This window comes from Pagrus major, chromosome 23 (assembly GCF_040436345.1).
Source record: "Pagrus major chromosome 23, Pma_NU_1.0".
Taxonomy (NCBI): domain Eukaryota; kingdom Metazoa; phylum Chordata; class Actinopteri; order Spariformes; family Sparidae; genus Pagrus; species Pagrus major.
In genome coordinates, this window is record NC_133237.1 from 19642187 (window position 1) to 19662396 (window position 20210).

At 42.8% G+C, this 20210-nt stretch overlaps 1 protein-coding gene and 3 non-coding genes across 5 annotated transcripts; 3 read left to right on the forward strand and 1 right to left on the reverse strand.

Annotated features, from left to right (window-relative positions):
• Positions 1-549: 549 nt before the first annotated feature.
• gjc1 (gap junction protein gamma 1) lies at positions 550-2013 on the reverse strand. Of its 2 annotated transcripts, XM_073494601.1 has the most exons (4): positions 1675-2013; positions 1170-1638; positions 757-1088; positions 550-669 (listed from the first exon to the last, which is right to left on the reverse strand). In XM_073494601.1, the coding sequence occupies exons 1-4, from the start codon at positions 2011-2013 to the stop codon at positions 550-552; spliced, it is 1260 nt and encodes a 419-aa protein (XP_073350702.1). The 2 variants fall into 2 exon arrangements, with proteins under 2 accessions (XP_073350702.1, XP_073350701.1); XM_073494600.1 differs by having other exon boundaries at positions 550-2013.
• A 15642-nt stretch (positions 2014-17655) lies between these two features.
• On the forward strand, positions 17656-17727 carry trnac-gca (transfer RNA cysteine (anticodon GCA)). The gene has a single exon. It is a non-coding gene; the product is annotated as a tRNA-Cys (tRNA).
• Positions 17728-18489: 762 nt separating this feature from the next.
• trnac-gca (transfer RNA cysteine (anticodon GCA)) lies at positions 18490-18561 on the forward strand. The gene has a single exon. It is a non-coding gene; the product is annotated as a tRNA-Cys (tRNA).
• A 1577-nt stretch (positions 18562-20138) lies between these two features.
• On the forward strand, positions 20139-20210 carry trnac-gca (transfer RNA cysteine (anticodon GCA)). The gene has a single exon. It is a non-coding gene; the product is annotated as a tRNA-Cys (tRNA).

Sequence of the window (20210 nt, forward strand, 5' to 3'; positions counted from 1 at the left end):
TTCCTTCGATAACGTCACTACAGTACGAAGTCATAGCTTTAGCTTGCCAGGGCTCTCGCTTTGCCTTTGTGTTATGATGATACCTCATTTTGATGTCTAGGATGCCAATGTACTAATGGAGACTTTGCGGAGGAGTGGCCAGAGAATGAGCTAAGCCAAATCTAGGATCAGATCAGATTTTGCAACAGAGCTAATTATCATTCTTCTAAGGTTCAAATCCCTAAGAGAGGATGAACGGGAAGACATCAGAGGTCAATAATCTGCTTCAGGACTCAAGGAGACATGTAAACGACAGACTGTAGCCTATTACAGTTTGTGTTGATGTTTCAAGTTAGACAGTGATAGCCCAGACAAAACACATTGTCAGCTGCAACATCACGTTTTTTTTCTCGTTGTTTTTTGACACATCTCTGCACACAAACACACATCTTCTCCAGCTTGCAGGATTCTTTAAGGCACAGTGGTGTTTAAATATCCAAGGAAGATTGCAACAGCTCGTCACCCAATCTCTAATATATACATGGTTTCGTTACATGTCTGTTTTCAGGGTTAAATCCATACTGAGGGCTTGCCCTCTCCTGATTTGCTGCTGCTGCTGTTGCTGCTGCTGCCTCCTCCACTGCTGCCTCCCTTCCCGTGCTTGAATCTATGCTTGCGCTCTTTCTGAGGCTGAGGCTGAGGCTGTGGCTGCGGTTGGGCCTGGATGATGTTACTCTGGGGCTTGTCGTCCTGGTTGTCCCCGAGCTGCACCTCTGCCCGGTGCTGCTGGCTGTAGGCCTGGATGGCCGCCTCCAGCTGCTCATGAGCCTGCTGGATCATGTCTTTGTTCAAAGCCACACGGGCCTCCCCTCCAGTGGGGAAGTTATCCTCATTGCTGCCAAATTGCTGCTGCTCCTCCTGGGCAATGTTTGCCCGGTTCTGCTTGCATGCCATCTTAGCGTTGCTCAGGTCCGTGTAGGGCATCTGCTCTGGCTTTACCACAATGTTGTAGCCCGGCGGAGCTGATGGGGTATTCCATGAGAAGGGGTACCCCACGTAATCAGCAGTACCATCTCCACCCACCCCTCCCTCAGAACCTGCCTCAGGGCCTGCCCCCCCCACCGAACCCTCAACACCCCCATTGGTGCCGAGCAAGCCCAACTGGTACTCATCCTCCTGAGGTGGGCAGCGCCGACGGCGAAGAATGTCACAGATAGAACCGATCCCCAAATGGAGCATTTCCCAAATGTTGAGTGTGAGGCAAAGGACAGTGACGCCGTACATGATGCGCAGGAAGATGGTCTTCTCTGTCGGCCTTGACACAAAGCAGTCAACGCTGTGGGGACAAGGCTTCCCCGAGCACACGAACACAGGCATCACACGGAACCCATACAGCAAATACTGGCCTGCGAGGAAGCCGGCTTCTAACACTGTACGAGTCACCAGCTGCAAGACGTAGACCCGCATCAGCCCCTCATCCTGGATACGCTTGCGCCCATCATGCCGGACTTTGGGTCTGGGTGTGGGTTGCAGTGGATCCCGCGGCCTTTTAGGGGGCTCAATCTCTGGCACCTCATAGATCATAGGATCGTCCTCCTGGTCCTCCTCGGTCTCCTCGATGCCCCGGTGCTGCCGAGCTCCGAAGCAGATTTTCCTGGGCTTCCTGTGCGTGTAGCCCCCTCCTCCTGTTCTGACGGCTGTAGCACCAGTTCCTCCTTTGGCTTCGTCTAATCGTGCGATCTTGTTGACAGCATAGCCCATGTACATGAGAGAAGGCATCGCCACCAAGATAATCTGGAAGACCCAGAAGCGGACGTGAGATAGAGGGGCGAAGGCGTCGTAGCAGACATTCTCGCAGCCCGGCTGGCCCGAGTTGCAGACAAACTTGCTCTGTTCGTCGTAGTAGATGGACTCTCCCCCAACGGCAGTGAGAACGATGCGGAAGACGATGAGCACGGTGAGCCACAGCTTCCCCACGAAGGTGGAGTGGTTGTGGATCTCCTCCAGCAGCCGCGTGAGGAAGCTCCAGCTCATTGTGTCGCTGGACAGTGGGGCAGACAGTGTCCCTCTCTCAGCTGTTCACAGACTCTGGAGAGGAAGACAAGAAGGAGAAAAAGGAAGATAAATGCAAATTCCCAAATGTGATCAAAGCAGATTTTTCTAGTAATACTTTTATCCTGGTGGGAGCAGCATTAGTTCTGCAAGTTCAGTGGCACGATGTGAAAAGCAGTGACATAATAATTACTTTAATTAAAATAAGTGTTCCTCTCTGAGCTCGGGCAATCAATATATCCTTAATGTGATCTGTTGCTTCTCGCAGCACAAATACACACACACTGAATTCAGAGCTTAGTGCCACAGTGAGGCTGCTGTCAAGTTCGGGCTTTTTAAGGAATTAGAGGACCGAACAGGGTGGAAAGAGGATATCGGTATTAAAAAATACCATCATGCAGCACTGAGAAGGAGGCAAAAATAATCCAAATAGGGAATTTGCTATCATCAAATGCACACACACTTTATTTAACAGCCCTATCTCTTTTTGAAGAAATAAATCCTCTTAGTGAGCCTTCTTCTGTGTGAGGTGCAGTTTTCAGGATTGTATTAACTTGACTGGTTTGTTCTGGCTGAGAGGTGAATGGCATTGAGCAGCACTGAATTTGAGCTCAGTTTAGGAAGAGGGACATGTTGCCTATGTAGGTTAGGTCTAGGCTCCAGGCACTCCATCCAAACCAGCAGAATCAGCAGGTGGCCGGGCACAAACCGTTGGAGCGGGGAGTCAGACAGCAGACCCACATTATCTCAGGCAGTGGAGCTGAACCCAAACACTGCTGTCCCTCAGGGCAGCTTTGGGGGATGAGTATGACACCTCCACAGAACTTTCCCCCTCATGAAGCCGCAACAGCGCATGGCTTATTGTCAGCTAGACTGAGAGGAAAATCCAGCCATGAATGCTAGCTTAGTTTGGGGTTTAAAGGGCTTCCAGGGCGATATCCTTACCCAGCAGGTTATGAGCTTATGGAGCTGCAGCGGGAGGGAGAATTTTTGCGAGCAGGAGCTCCCCGGCAGCCCCTCTGCTTTGTGTCTCCAGTGGGAGCAGAGAGGGCGGGAATGTTTTGAAGACGGCTCGCGAAGAAACATGTGTCATATTGATCATTCTGACCATATAAGGACACGCCTGGGACACAGGAGGTAGATGTCAGGAATCCTCTGGTCGCACATACAGTAAGAGGCCAATCCTGCAGTCAGACGAAGCGGCGGAGGAAGTCCATGTGAGAGAGCTAACTGTGAGCGTCTGTGACCGACATGTATGAGTAAGCAGCAAATGGCCGGAGTTTGCCACAAGCGCGCGGAGTCATCGCCGTGTCCTTCCATGGTCGAGCTCTGTCTGACTTTTCCTGCATTGCATCATTGCATTTTTTTTTTTTTACATAACTCTTACTGTGCTGAACTGTTATCCTTTAGTGAAAAAAATCCAGATTTAGACACAGACAAACATCCGGCTGCAAAGGTTGAACTGCTTTGATTTAATATAATGATAAACCTACTCTGCTGTTTCATGTTTTGTGGATACAAACGGATCATTATTACATTATTATTCTGTTTTTTTACATTTTTTTCTGTCTACTGTTTGTCTTTTCAGCATCGCATTTTCTATTATAATGGCAACTTTTGGGTAATTTCAGGGATTTATTGTTGTTTAGACATGCAGACATTTTTCATATCAAATTAACTGGCCCAGATGTGGACTCGAGTCTTTAATCACTGTTTTGGCTTGCACCGTGACTCAACAGAGAGTAAATGACTTGAGACTTGAGAGTTTTCAGTTTTTTATTTCATTTTGTTTTGTCTGGTTTACAGTATTTCATCGGTAGGGAATATTTGTCTTGATCTAGAAGAAATAAAGAAATAAGCTTTTATTAATTATATGTTTTTTTAGAATTATGTTTAATTCACTAAATATAGAAAAAAATATACTACAAGTCAGAGATTGTCAGTCAGAGATTTATGTTTGTGTGCACTCTCTACTCTGACGAGGCAAAATGTATATCTTATCTTAACTTCTCATCATATATAGGCAGATGGCCGCCCACAAGGAGTCTGGGTTTGCTCCGAGGTTTCTCGCTGTTGTTGCCAAGTGCCTGCTAATGGGGAGTTAGGCCTCTGTAAATTAATTGATTAAAGAGTATAGTCAAGACCTGCTCCATTTTAAAGTGTCATGAGATCATTTTTGTTGTGATTTAGGGCTAGAAATTAAAATGGACTCGACCGTAGTTTTCTGCTGTTTTGTCTTTGTGCTCCAGCCCTTGATGTTGACACTGAGTGAAATGTTAGACGGTAATTAAAGTATTTTAAACTCATATACTGTAATTTTTGCATCTAATTCACATTCAATGCAAAGTTACTCTATCATGTTGAGTGAATGTGTATAAACTAACTCATAATAACTCAGTTATTTAAATTAATTCACATTGACTCAATATGAGAGAAAAACTTTGCAATTAATGTGACACTTAACATTGAACTTACTTAATAAAATCAGAAATTTACAGGTAATTAAAATGCTTAAAGTCACTGTTTTAGGCAACTTTCTTTTTGTATTGTATGATTTTTTTATACATTTCCTCTAAATTCACAAAAACCTGGGATCTACATCAGAGTTTAGAGGCTCTGTGGGTTTGTATAATGTTCGAACTTGTAACGGCTGACCAACCGATGGGTCAGAGGTGTTTTTAATTTCTTAATGTTGTTTCAGTAAAACCTGCCAAACAGTTTTCAAAAGGATAATATTTCAGTGTTATGTAACAGGGACTCTATTTTAGGTGAAAACAGTCCTCGTACGTTTACAAGACACAAGACACAAGACACTCTTCAGTGTGTCCTTTGATGAAGGATTGTATTTACCTCGTCGAGTTCCTCGGTAGTTTGTGCACCAGGAACTGTCACACTCCCACCTGACCAGGAGAGACGCTCCAGCCCCGCTCCAGCCCCGCTCCAGCCCCTGGCTGCCCGGGCTTAATACTCCTCTGCTACCTCAGCTACATATAACCTGGCATTTTGCTTTCTCATCCAATTTATGTCTGCAGGAGCTAGTGGGGCAGTTAGGGGTAAGAAGCTGACTCCGTGCATTAAGTTACTGGGGTGAGTCAGCCTCCCGAATAGCAGCGCACAGACACAGCAGGCAGGCTCTCTGTCTGCTACTCTGATTTAAAACGATGAACAGCAAATTGGTGGAAATCATGTCGCACGTGAAAATGTCAAAAAACACACCATACTTTGGTTTTTGAGGCAGAAAAGCACACAAAACTCCCTTCAGTTTAATCTTGTTAATGAGGTTTGAAAGGGAATCACTGTCAGGATCAATGGATCTATAGAAAACAGCCCAAAAGGTCACAACTGTGTAATCATTGAACTATGAGCCTCTTTGATACGTCTGAGCCCATGACAAGGCTCCTAACACTACCAGAACAGTACAAGGTCAAAGGTCAACCAGATCAGTTCCACAGGGGTGAACTCTCCCCACGACGACCTCACGGGCCGATTCAAACAGACACACACAATTACAGTTAGCGTCACTGGAGGGATCCCCTCAGTCACTGGCTTTCATCCCTTGGCGATCCACAGAGACTCACATCCAGATGTAGTACACACACACACACACACACTCACGCACACACACACACAAACACACACACACACGTGCAACAGCCTCAAAAAAGCATCCAGAGTTGAGCCACAACAACGTCTGCACTGGGGTTAGTTGAGGTGCTCAGGAGTGACTCATCATGTGGACGCAGCGCTCCAGCTGGAGGGCTTCGAGCGCGGGAGGGACACCAGGGGAACGAGCCCACGACGGGACAAACCCCCGACACGTGCAGGGGACCACTGCAGGTGGACGAGGAGGGCTGTAATTGTGTAACTGCATGCATCATCGAGGGGAGTTCTGTGCAGCAACAGGCGAAGGTACATAACAGGTGAGCCAGGTCGAGTGGTGTATTTAAACATGCAGGTTATATATTGTTTTTAGATTTGGGATATGGTGATATGGCAGTGTGTAAAGTGTCGTCTTTAACTACAGTATCTTTAAGAGGTTTTACTTCTAATACTTGCCTCTACTCACTTAGTCATTACATCCACATTACTGATGATAACTTATCAAAAATCTCAACGTCTTAATATTTTGTAGAAAAATCAACATATATTACTTTTTGTCACACAACCCTACAATACTGCAGTATTGTTATATAGACACATCGCCCAGACGTACGTTGTAGGACATCTTTTCTTTCTTGTGCTATATAATGACCCTTATATTTGAAATTTTACACAGGAAAACATGTAAATATATATAAAAATGTTTTATGTTTAGTGGTGTCTTGTAATCTCATTTGGGATACGTCAAACGTCTGGCATGCGTTAATATAAAACAACTAGCTATTGGGAGTAAAATAAACAGTTTTATGATAATTCCTGCATTCTTTTTTATTTTTGTGTTGTGTTAATGTCACCTGTTTCATTGATGTTTCTTTCAAAATTCAAGATTGAAAGCTTTTAGATGCATCACGATTTGTGACTTTGATTCAAAAATTGAAACTCAATGATGTGCTATGTGTTTTGTTTTGTTAGATGCAAAATAATACAAGGATCCCAATTTCTCAGTGTCATTTCGGTGTGCTCAGATTATGAAAAACCATTTATAATTAGGGATCTTACATATTTAAAGAACCCTTTTCACCTCACAAACAATAAAACAGCTTAAACATGATTATTTCTTTATTTTTTTCACAACAAACATCTGGTAGGCCAAATTTAACCTTATGGTGCGCCAGGCCTTTGGGCAAACCTGCTCTCGAGGATGTGTTAAAATTGTCTATATTGGCCCACTGTGTAGGCGGGCTGAGGATTTTTATGTAAATGAAATTAAAAATATAGACATGTGAGGGCCAACTACAATTTTGCACATGCTAAGGCTAAAGGAACCGAACAGAGGTCAGAGGTCAGAGATCTCCATCCTGATCCTGAATGAATCTTTGAGTCTCTGACTGTTAATAAACTGCATTACTAATAAAGGTGAGTTGAGGATTTAAATTCTCTGTCAGCGTCTTCTCTCTCTGCCTCTAAACGATTTGTCTACATATTCTATATTCTAGCTTGTCTTCCATATATGCAGATCCATGCATAAACACACAGACAGCCACACCACCACAAAGCATCCTTCATATTAATAAACACACGCGGCCGAGGGCAGTTTGGATAATGAACATAATGTAAATGGTAGTAATGAGTGTATGTAAGGCAGCTTCACGAGCCTCTGGATGAACTTCAATCAAGCCGATGCTCCGCTTCATTAAAGTTCATCCAGAGGCAATCCACTCACATGTACACTCACGTAAAAGTAGTAACATTTCAGAGTAGTTTTATTTTGTCTCTCACGCAGAACTCATTCACAGGCAAACATCCGTACAGATGCAGCAGCCGCTCTCCATCAGTCAGCTCACAGCACAGATGTACTTTTTCCCCTGCAGAGTTTGAATGTCATGACAGGCTCGTTGTAAACAGTTCCTCAGTCTGCTTCATCATCATGCTAATTATCAGTTGGATTTCTCTCTTACTGCTTTTAGAGTGATTGTAAAAGATCTTAAGGCAGAAACTGTCAGTGCTTTTTCAGCCAAGATTGATTTACTGCCTCTCTGATCCTGCCGATCTGATGCCTCCACCTTTGACTCAACACTTTTATGTGATTATGATTGCTTCTCTGCTTCTGTGCAACTTTTAATGACTTGCAGGAAAAGCCGAAATCATGCAAGAGTAGAGTCTCTCACTTGGAAAAACATTCCCTCCATCATCATGACGGCACAGAGCATCCACTTATATGATCTCTGAATGTTATATTAAGCCCTTCAGCATTCAATAATAAAAAACAGGCAACCAGTACGTCTATCCAAATTGAGTGCAGTAGTATTAAACTTATTCTCATTCTTATTTAATTTCCAGATTCATGAATTTTAATTAGGAAGATTTCAAAACTCTGTGTGCCAATGTTTATTTTTGCAGCAATTTCGGGTGAGCAACATCATGCAACTCTGCTGCAGAGTGATATGTAGATGGATGGTGGTATGTAATGGAAACAGGAATTAGAGTGTCTGGTTTATGAATTGCTTTGCTATGATTTGTTTTGTCATACTTTGTGTCTGTCTGTTTGCCATATGCAGTTGTGCCTAGAGGCCAAGTTTTAAAAACTGTTTTGCTCCAGTGCTGCTACGAGCTTTCTCGCCATGCAAAGGAATGAATGTCGAATAAGAGACTAACTTGAGTTTATTAGTGCAACCATTTAAACTGGGGACATGTCAGGTTTGTCCCAATCACTTTTTCAAAAAAATGCTTAAAAATTAAATTAAAAATGTTCTGAAAAAAATAACTTACAACAAGACAGATTAACTCACAAATGAGAACAAATGTTTTGCTCTCCATCAGTAGTTCCAGTTGAATTAACGTAATATTAAGTATCCATATCGTAATTATTTTCTCTGACCACAATGATCTCTGTGTTACATTGCCTTAAATTTCAAATGTCGAAGATGGTTTAAAAAATGTTTTTTCATCCGAGCTTTTATGTCCGCACCACTTATAAATATTAGAAACTATTATTTATTATTATCATTATTGTTTTTCTCTGCAAAAGTGGCAAGATGTCAGATTTAATTCAGGAAAAAAATAATAATGTTGCTTCTGGATCAACCTCGCACTTGTTAACTCAAACTGTCTCTAGTCAGAGAGGTTTATATGATTTGTTAACAGAATTTTGCATTTAACAGCGAGGCAAAGTCGGGAAGAGAAGGTGGCAAGAAAAATGGGGAAAGGCTACGTGCACTTCTTGTCTGAGGATGCCACATTTTGTACATTTTACATCAACAGAAATCCTCAACAAAAACTAAAAGACTAAAGCCTGTCAGAAAACAGAGTTTGAAGCCGTCCTCACGGCGGACAATGAAGTGCGGCAGCGTGTAGAAAGATTTAAAAATAAACACCTTTATTGTGAAAATTGGACAATGCAGCCAATAATTAATTGGGATGAGATGGAGTTTCTGGCACAATGAGCTCTATAGTCAACAGCTTCTTTTAAAGCAAAGCCATCAAATAATAAAATACATTCTGTTGAATTCATAATAAAGCCAGACACATTCTTTCAACAACAATCGGAGTGAAGCATCAGAGCGCTATGAGAGGAATGACTGGGACCTCTGAGCGTGTTCTGCTGGAGCTGATGTTCCTCTGACTGTCCTTATTCGAGGGTCATTGCCACAGTGCCCTCTCCCTCTGTTCTGCCAGCAGCATCCTCAGGCTTCACTGATGCCCCTCTGAGCCTCCACCTTGTCCCACACACACTGCACAGACCAAACTAATCTGCCCACACAGTAGCCGGCCAGACATCTGTCCATGATAACCCCCTGGACCGTCAGATGTGGGTTAAACCGTGACTGCTGTGGAGTTAGCAGACCCAACATCAAACCAACAAATTCTTGTCATAAAAGGTCACCAGAATCCACCCGTGAATTCACGATATGAGCAGAGATAACTACTCAAACAGCGCTGTGTGGAAGACCGCTTAAAAAAGCAGAGGGGTTTTCTCATATTGTGGTTCTCCTCTACTCTGAAGGCGCCGGATAAGCTCCTTTGTTAGGCACTCAGAGATATTCAAGTCACCAAAAAAAATCCAGCGGAGCTAAAAATGGATTTCTCCTCGACACTTTCTGGTTGTCTTCTTTGTCTTTTTTTCTGTCTGAGCTGCAACTTTGTTCAAAAGACTCCCTGACGTGATTAAAAAACGAGCATGCCAAGAGTGACTTTGCATCAAGTTCACCCACACAGAAGGTTATCAGAGCTGTACATCAGATCCATTTCATAGACTAATCTCTACCAGATTGTATGTGCCGGGTATTTACACAGACGCACAAACACAGACATGAAACTTACTTGCAGAGTGATCAATGCATGCGGCCATGAAACACAAATAAACTATAAATTCCAAAGGGTTGAGTAGACAGTACACCCCAATTGGGCCTCTGGCTCCTAAAACGTGTAGCGAAAAGACATAAAGGAATTCAAATCAGAAAATGGACAAAAATAGAAACTCAACATTCTTTTCTTTTGCGTGGTCAAACCAAACTTAAACTTCGGCCTGTGAGAGAATCTTGAGACGGGGAAGTCTTTGCGGAGATGGATGAATGAGCTATTCTTCTTCCTTTTGCAGGGGGGAGGCGGGCTTTGAAGGAGCATTTTCTCCCACTGTATTCGTGGGAAACTAAAAATTCCCTCATTAACAGTGTCCGAAGGGAAGAAACGCAATGGCAAACCGGTACCATATGTTACAGGATGAATCTCTGAGGCAGGAGCAGCCTCTCTGTGTGCATCTGTGCCTTTTTATGCAGCTTCACAGCGAGAAACACATCATGAAAATACTGTTTTTAGAGGTCAACAAATGAAAGACTTTATCATCACTTCATCATCACTTAAAGTCACTTTCAAATCAAGAAATACAAAAAAAAAAAACAAGCGCATGAAGACAAGAAACAAGCAGCAAAGTAAAGTGATGAAGCAGCATACTCACTCTACTCCTTCTCTCCCAGATGCCAGGTACTGTGTCCTTTGTCTCTCAACCTGAGGCCCCTCATCTCTGTCTCTGCCTCCTCGTCTCACTTAGCTTCCTTTACATACCCCTTAACCTGCGCTGACATCAAACAGCCCTGACCTAAAATCAACAACGGCATCCCGACAAACAAAAAACTCAAAACAAAACGCACATCTCGGCGGCCGCTCTCTGGTGAAGAGCTTCAGTGTGTGTGCTTAACCAAGTGTGAGCTCTTCCTGAAAGGGAGAGGAATGCGGGAGGCAGAGCATCTTGCCTCTCTCCCTGTGGTACTCACAATGGTCCTCACTTACCCCCTTATCCCCCTCCAAACTGGGTCATGGTTGGGGGCTGGGATGGGTGTGTGTTTGTATGGGTGGTGCTGATGAGGATGAGGAGGAGGTGGTGGGTTTTTAATACCCCTCGGAGGGCAGTGGGGAGGGGAAGTCTGACAGTGATAGGGTGAGACGGGAAGAACATGGTTTTGGTGAAAGATACTCAACTCATTGACTTTGTGAGACCTCTGGCCACAGGAGAGGAGCACAAGACAGCGGGGCTTTTAGAAAATGGTCAGGGTAGTGGCCTTTGTGCTTTTATAACACCGTTAAAGTGCATCTTAGATGACGGATTTGAAGGTGCTACATGGAGCCCTTGAGACCAGGACAACCTAAATAAATAACCTGAAGCACTTTCTTTTCATTTCAAAGTAAGTGAGCTCGGCTTTGTTTGTAGAACAAGATTTTAGTGGAAACAAACTGCTGATAAAAGCATCGCTGAGATTAAAAAGAAGGAGTTGTTCGATCAGCACATACTAAGGTAAGGTTTCTAACATGTTTTCCCTTTGAAACCCCTTGTAGCATGAAGCAAAGGGGTTTATGGGAATAGTCTTTTTAATTCCAAGTACAGTAAATACAAGTTGTAACCAGATTGGTCTTATTACAAATGTATTTCTATGGATGGCAGGCTGGCTTTCTTGCAAGACCCACCCTACACCACCTCTGATTGGTTGCCTTCTTGCTTGCATTGCATTGTTGCATTCCTGCTCCTCTCAGGGTCACTGATCCTCCAGAACAGTTCTTTGCTGCCAGAGTGTCTCTGGGCTAGGTAGAGTGGACAGGCCGTGCCGCTGGTCCGCTAACTCGCCCAGAGACACCACAGCTACGACAACTGAAGAGGTCAGTGTGTTTACCGGGGAAACTACAGCCCACACACTGCTGTGTCGGATCTGCCGCTGGCTGTTTGTTTGACAAACCAACAGTGAGAAAAACACAGACACAACCCATTGACACCAGACACCACCGGACATATAACAGCTAATTCTTGTCTCTTTTGTGGTGTGACTACACAGTAAAATCTCTGTCAGAAACAAGGCGCCTATCAGCCAAAAAGCCACCAACAAGGGCTGGCTGTTGCCAACTGTGTGGGGCAGACTGCAGAAACTACTAGTACAGACGCTCACCAACAACCCGACATTGGCAGACTGCCAACCATCAGCCTGGTGTGGCATGTTTGCATAGTGACTCTTCTTCAATTATAAAATCCTAAGAACAAATCTCGGTCACAACTCTTAAGTATAAATTAAATCAACAGAATCAACTGTTTATGTAAAAGATTAGATAATATCTTGATACTGGCTTTTTTTTTACTTAATTTTCAGCCTTTTGCCTAAAGCCACAGTATCAGTCGGGTTATTCTTACAGTGTGGTTTGGACTGCTGGCAATGAGTTTCACTCCAAGTCCAATGTGTCAAAGTATAACAAATAATTGATGCCCAACATGCTGCCTGTTATGGATGCCAGTGGATTTGGGTCTCTAAAAGAAGGGCAATGAAAAATCTAATAACACTGGCTCATCAAGAAAGTTTTCAGCCAAGTCATTAAAAGGACAGTGTGAACTCTCCGAGATAAAAGTTGGGAAACATCCAAATAATCACTGACCCTGGCCACTGAACATTTTATGTCCACCACATATATACTGCAGTTTCTGCTCGCAGAAATATGGACACTTGGTCATAATCCTCCCCATCACTTTCAGCCTCTGCATGCCCTTCTCACTCCATCACTCTGCTCGCTCCCTAATGCCCTCGCATGTATAGAGTCATAATCATGCAACGCAGCGAACAATAAGAGATGTTCGTTTGATATTGTCCAAATCCACTCACCAGCGCTGGTTGCTCAAATTAGCACTGCACGCTATCTTAGCTTCTTTTCTTATCTGTGTCTTCTGAGCGGACCAACAGCTATCTCCAAATTTCACAGATCATGTGCTGAGAAATCAAAGGGGGCACAAATCCTCTTTAAAATTCACATCATGTCGCTCAAAGTCCGGAGCTTCTGTTAAATGTTTTTCTTTAATGTACAGCTATGGTAATTTCCCCATTTTTCCCCCTAAATGTGAAGTTGATAAGTGGGGGAATGCTTTAGTTTTTTGGGAGGGGGGGACGTGTCATCTTGGTAATAACCATGAATAATTTGACATCCTCGTCTCCTTTTGATGTGAGGGGTTTTATGGAGCACTTTCTTAAGTCGTGTTGATTTTCATAGAAAACTGCACAAGATATGATGATGATGTTTAGTCAAAACCATCACAGAGAACCTGTGGAAAACCAAAGTTGTTTTGGTCTTGCGAGCACACACACTCACAGTTAGAGGAGGACTGATGGCAGCTTTTCACAGTTAATCAGAGTATTTCCCTATGCGGCTTTGAGTGACAGCAGAGTAAAAAAGTCCCCAGTTCAGCTGTGGGTACCCCCGTGTTCAAACTCTGACTTGTGATTAATACTCACTAAATCGCTTTGTAAGTCACTTTTTTATTTGCGTGTTTATGTCGAGCTCATCTTTGCAGACTCAGCCAGCACACGGGGAGAGATGATTTATTGCTTTCTCTTCTTGCTGACGTAAAGAGGAACAACTCTCTGTTTCTGTCACTGTTTGTTACGAGCACAAGGTGGTGTAGCTCAGTCGTAGAGCATTTGACTGCAGATCAAAAGGTCCCCAATTCAATGCCAGGTACCCCCTCTGGATGAATGCTGATAGAGCAAAACTAAAGCCAAAATTGACAGTATTTTATAACACTGACTTGAAGAGTTTTCAGCAGCAGATGCTTGTTGGATTCACAGCCAAACCACCTCCCTAATGTCTCCCAAATCCATACTACAGTCTCATTCAGGGGGGTTTATAATATGTTGTTTGAAAAAGTGACAAAATGACTTAGAAAATGAGACATTATGCAAACTAAATGGATTAATTTTTGAGTGTGCTGTTAATGAATAGTATTCTCTCAAAGGGCAATGTACAAAGGAAATGGAGAGGGTTGCTCACAGCTGGAAGAAGAAGATGGTTCTCAAACAATTACAAGATTTTGGAGACAAAAATGATGAAATTGTTAAATCTTAGGAAAGAAATTTTGCTTTTGTGTTTGTGAAGTGCAACATAATTGTACAACTGCCTGCAACTTCCAGTAAAAAGCGATGTTTCCATGCCTCGAGACAGCCAATCACCAGCACTATTAGATCTTGGCACAACAAGCATGCTGCATGCTTATTGGCTCACTGACGCTGATAAGATTAACTCCTTGGGCATTGAAATTTGATATCGAATGACGAGACATTTTTCCATACTCGATAGAACTGAGGCAATTTGGTTGGTGTCATAAAATGTTTGAAGTTCAATACCCAGTCCTACTCATTTGAAGATGTAACTAAATAATGGATTAACTAATAACGTGTGATGTTACTCGTTACAGCAGAAAAGTAATCTGAGTGCTCTAACATGTTACTTTATAGTGAAAACCCCAACACTGGAGCTAACTGGTATATTATGCTCTCTGAGGATAATGTCCCATTAATAAAAAAACACAAAAAACACTTTCAGTGAGTACAAATTTAGTCTGTAAATCTGAGCTTCCATCTATAAAACTCATCGTTTATACACCCGGACTACATGAAACAAAATGAGTGCACAAAGGCATGATCCATCACTTAGATTACATAAAGAATATATATAAAAACATACTTATAAAGTGCTGTTTGACACCATCAGGGTTCATGTCATATAATGCAGCATGGAGACCTCGGCCTTTCATTTCACACACTCCTCCACAGCACAAGAACAACAGTTGAACTGCTCGACATTTGAACCCACTTATCATCACAGGCGTCTTGTAAATCTTCTGCCTGAAAAATGTGATTCAAAAGCGCATCTTAGCAGCAAATATGTCATAAAACATGCTGCTCATAGATGGATTGCGGAGATTGGGGTTGCTTAACTCCCATAATCCTTCAGCCTGTCTGCATAAACCAAACTAATTTGGCTCATTTGACAGTTTATCCTCCATGTAAACATCCAAGCGGAGGCTTGAGTGACAGATTCGTCAGACGTCTTCTTGTCATTGGTTCCACTCGAGCCATTACAGCTGTTTCTCTATTTGCGGTTGTAGCCTGACGGGATGCTATTAATGTGCATTAAGCCTGAGGCGACAGTGTCATCCGAAAATGGGGATTTCATGGAAAGGTTCGGGTACATAGCGCATCTTTAAATATGACAACACAGTATATTCGTCCTCATCAACAAGTGAAGTCAGGAATTTTCCACCAGAAAGTTTTGCTTGAGTGGCAGCTTCCTGACAGTAAACTTTCCTCAAGACTTCAACTAGTAAAACTTTATAAATACAACCAAAATACCTCAATGAGCAAAGTGATTCTTGATGTGCACCTCTAGTAGCTAACGTGGTGCAGAAGAAGTACACGGTTCTGAAAGGGGTCACACGTCCTACCGGTTTTAATGTTTAGTCAAACACTAGCCGAACCTCTTGACCCTGTCTGCATATTTCATACACAGAGTCACAGGAGCAGCTTTCTCAGAGACAGTTTGGGATAAACTGTACAAAGGAAACAAATCAGCTTTTTGTTCAAGCTAACCCCCAGAGAATGAGTGTTGAGCATCATTCAAGTTCACAAACAACCCTCTGAATTAACTAACTAAAGAGCTGTTTCAAGATATTACATTCGAGTTGTTTATGAAGTCAGACAAAGACACATATCATATCGGCCCACTGCCCAACATGGAGAGAGCGACCAGAAAGCGAGAGGCTTTTCTTGTGTTTGGTTTGGAATCCGCTGGAATGAATGTTTGGATACCATTTAGTCTCATCAACTCCACTGTTATAAGTCATTGGCCGAGTATTTGACAGCAGGTCAGGAGTTCTTCTGTTCAGCTCTGGCTGCCTCCACTGTCTCTCTTGTCTGCACAGTGATATTTGAATATGTGAATATTTTAGTTTCAGTTCATCCAAAACCAAAGCGCGAGCAGACGCAGCAGAGTCAGTGAGAGAGCACGGCAGGTCGGCAGGTTCGTTCACTGAGCGACACAAAACAACTTGATTAAAACTGAAGGGTGGATAATATGAGCTAATAATGTTCCTTCAGCTCAAGTCAGCCTATAGGTGACTTTGTATTCGTCATTTCATGCCATTTATGATCAGGGGGTGTGGAAGATTTTGCTGAAATTCTTGAAAAAACATTTGAAAGTATGGCTACTATATGTTAGTGGCGTCTCAAATAAATGCATAAAATACAGAAGGATTATTTCAGGGAAAACTTGGGATACAAATAAACTCATCAAGCAGTCAGGCAGTAGTAGGCAGGTTTGAATGCTAGGTTAACATCATTAATTTAGCAACCCTACTGTAGTGTCCCTTTTTAAGTGGAACAAATAAAAACAAAGTATCAAACAATTAGTCTTTTGTAATCATTGATACTTCAAGTTAATTGGCATTCTAAGAATAACAATAATTCTGGTAAGTAAAAAAGATTGCAGTGTTCCTTTAAGTCTCCTTTACCTGAAGCTGCTTTTAGTCACACATCATTTCAAAAGTGCTCTTAAATGTAATGAGCCTGAAGAAAATGAGTCAGTAATATTAATTCTGTGTGAAACTTTTATAGACCATTAAAGACGTTTTTCTGTCTCATTGCCGAAGTATCTGCTCAGACTGTTGCTTCGATACAAAACCACTTCAGCCGATCAATATTGATGCAAAGTGCTCACCGCGGCTTAAACATTATGTTTCCGATCATTGTATTTAGCACCCTGTAATCGCAGCCACTGACTAGAGAGGAGGAATGTATTAGTGCAGTTACCTGCAGTGTTGTGTGTGGTGTCTAGTGTTTGGTGTCTGGCTGGAGCGGAAACCTGTGGACTCTCAGGACTCACTAGTAAACTGTTTGACACCTGATGTTACATAATGTTCTGTGTTGTATGCCAGCGGTTCTCAATCTTAATGTCAGGGCTCAGATTCCTGCTGAGAATAAAACATCACTAGCATGAAATAAACTGCAAAACAAGACCAATGAACAGTTTTCACGGGGGGCATCCAGACTGCAGTCTACCACTGAGCTATGACACATTGTCTTGATCCCGTGATGTCTCGATAATATAGAGGACGATATATGACTAGACACATGGATCGCTGGTTGGATAGATAAAGAGTCTAAATATAGCATACCATAAACAGTGCACGCTATAAATAGCGTTGCCACTAATGAACAAACCGACCGACCAATCATGCGGCTTATGGATATCCCCCAGCTGAGAATCTATGAACACACAGCGGAGAGAAACACCCGACACTTTTATCTGTTGACTCAGGCCTTCGGTAATAAGTCTAATAAATCCAGCTCCCCTAGAAAATATGCTGCAGGACATTTTTACAAGCCCATCCTTGTACTCCCATCGTCACAAATAATAATTAATAAACAAATTCAGTTCATGTATTCCTATCTCATACACTCAAGTGTTTAAACACCTTGTTTTGCCCTTAAAAGTCCTTGGGGATATTAGTCCCATGCTGATTTTTGGCTGTAATTAGCATAGAGCTAATTAATTAACAGGGGGTGACTATAGCATCCACAAGGACACGTTCACTATCAAACACACTGCTGTGCTTGCGAGGGATGGTGATTCCTCCTTGACTCAGTAACTGTTTTATTTGAGTGTGTGCGTGTGTGTGAAAAACGAGAGGTAACAGATGACAAACATAATAAGAGCTCTACATGAGGGGGTATAGCTCAGTGGTAGAGCGTTTGACTGCAGATCAACAGGTCCCCAGTTCAACTCTGGGTGCCCCCTCTAATCTACCTTATGAGGCAGTTGATTGTACAAACCAACAGGCTTTAGACTGTTAGACACATTCAACCAGTCTGTGTCTGATTAGGAACAACTGTCAGCTATGACAAACGCTGGTGCATCCTCAAAGGTTTAGCTTACGTGCTCCTGTAGCGTCTGTTATCTCAGAACAGCGGAGAAATTATTGAAAAGATCATATCACTCTTCTCTCAGCTGGCTTCGGGAAGAGTTTCATTAGTCAACGAGCTCCGCTGGTATCGCAGTCTCCCGCTGTTGATCTGATGCCAAGCTTTTTTCATCCTTTTCCAAACTTTTTTCAAAGGGCGACTTTGAAAAACCAATCAGTGTCCTGCTAGCAGCTACAGTATTGGTTTAAGATTTATCGACCAGCGAGATAAGTGACTGTTTCTAGACAACAATAGCGGCTCCTCAAGACGTCAGCACAGATGCTGCTATAGCATCACTTATATCCGAACTGGAGAGTATATTCCATTGAAAAAAGAGCAAGAACAGCGCTGAATGCATTTCTCAATAGAAAAGACGTTTTCACTCTTCTTCAAACAGGCTCTTCTGGCAGCACTTGTTGACTGATTGGTTGGTCCTTGACAGATGAAGTAGACAAATGTTTCATCCATTCACCTGCCAAGTATTTTGTGTCCTTTTCCAAACTGTTTCGAAAGTACGACTTCCAAGATTGTTCTCTGTAACAAACCATCTGGAGGGTCTGTAGGTGAGATCCAGCATTCAACAGAGCTAACATGAAACGGGGGTATAGCTCAGTGGTAGAGCGTTTGACTGCAGATCAACAGGTCCCCAGTTCGACTCTGGGTGCCCCCTTTGTTTATACCCAATACAAACAGTCCTCTGAGCATATGTTACCTGGCTTTGCTGAATGCTGTAGCAAGTGAAAGGCTTACAAGCTACAATAACAGCTTCCTTAGATGCTGCTATACCATCAGTTTTATCATAACAAGAGTATTTCTCAGTTGAAAGGAGAGCGAACAACAACACTGAAGCCTCTTCTCAACTCTTCTCCCGAGTGCCTTGGGTAAGAGTTTGATTTACTAATGGGCTCCGCTGGAAGCGCTCTCATACTGTTGTTCTGATTTTTTTGTCCTTTTCCAGTTTTCAAAGGACGACTTCCCTGATGGTTCTGTGTAATGAACCTTCTGGCACGTCAGCTTACTCATTTGGGGGACTGTGGGTGAAATTCAGCATTCAACAGAGCTAAGATGACAAAAGAGTGGATCCTATGTGTGAGGGGGTGTAGCTCAGCAGGAGAGTGTATGACTGCAAATCGCCAGGTTACAAGTTCAACTCTAGGCGCCCCCTCTAATTGACATATTCTGTTACAAGCTTTATTCTGAGCATGTGTTGTAGCAAACAAAGGACAAGCTTCCACTATGTGAGAAGCTAGCAAAGTTGGAGCTTTAACTTCATAATACAGAAGCAACTGTTCATTAAAAAAAAGCAGGGGCAGCTTTCCAAGAGGTCACCTTAGATTAGCGGATAGCAGAGTCTATTTGAAAGAATAGCATTGAAGGCTTTTCTCTATTCTCCCAACTGGCTTTGCTAAGATTTTGATTGATCAACGGGCTCTGCTGGTAGCTTTCTCCAACTGTTGGTCTGATCGGTTGAAGTTAGCCCATGATAGACAGATTTTTCCTCCAAATATCTGCCAAGTATTTTTTTGTCCTTTTCTGATCAGTTTCCAAAGGATGAGTTCCCAGATGGTTCTGTGTAACAATCCATCTGGCCCGTCAAGTTACTTGTGAGGGTTTGTGGGCAAAATTCAGCATTCAACAGAGCTAAGAAGTCAGATGGGTGCGGGTATAGCTCAGTGGTATAGCATTTGACTGCAGATCAACAGGTTTCAATGCCCCCTCAATGCCCCCTCTAATGGACCTCGAGGGGCAGGTGGCTGCAGGATGTCACTCAATCTTGCCAATTTCCACCCATCAGGAATTACTAACTGCTGTGGTTTAGGTTTGTCAACCATAAGAGACATAAGTGTTTGAACAACAATGTCAAACTGGAGAATAATTTCATTGTAAGAACATCAAAAAACTTGATGATGGGTTGAAGTTACCCCATGATACACTTTTTGAAGTATTCTTTGTCCTTTTTCCAACAGTGTACAAAGAACGACTTCTCAGATGGTTTTCTGGCTTTCTTTCTCGACCGGCTTCAGTAAGAGTTTGATTTACCAGGCGCTCCAGTGGAAGCACTCTATATTTCATCCAATCACCTGAAACCTAACATGACATGTTTTCACTCTACTCCAAACTGGCCTAGGTAAGAGTGTGATTTACAGTGTCCCTCTCCCACTGTTTGATGGTTGAAGTCAGCTGAAGAAAGATGTATCAGATGTTTCATCCACCCAAAATGACAAAGATAGCAGGCTTTATAAACAAGGGGGTATAGCTCAGTGGTAGAGCGTTTAACTGCAGATCAACAGGTCCCCAGTTCGACTCTGGGTGCCCCCT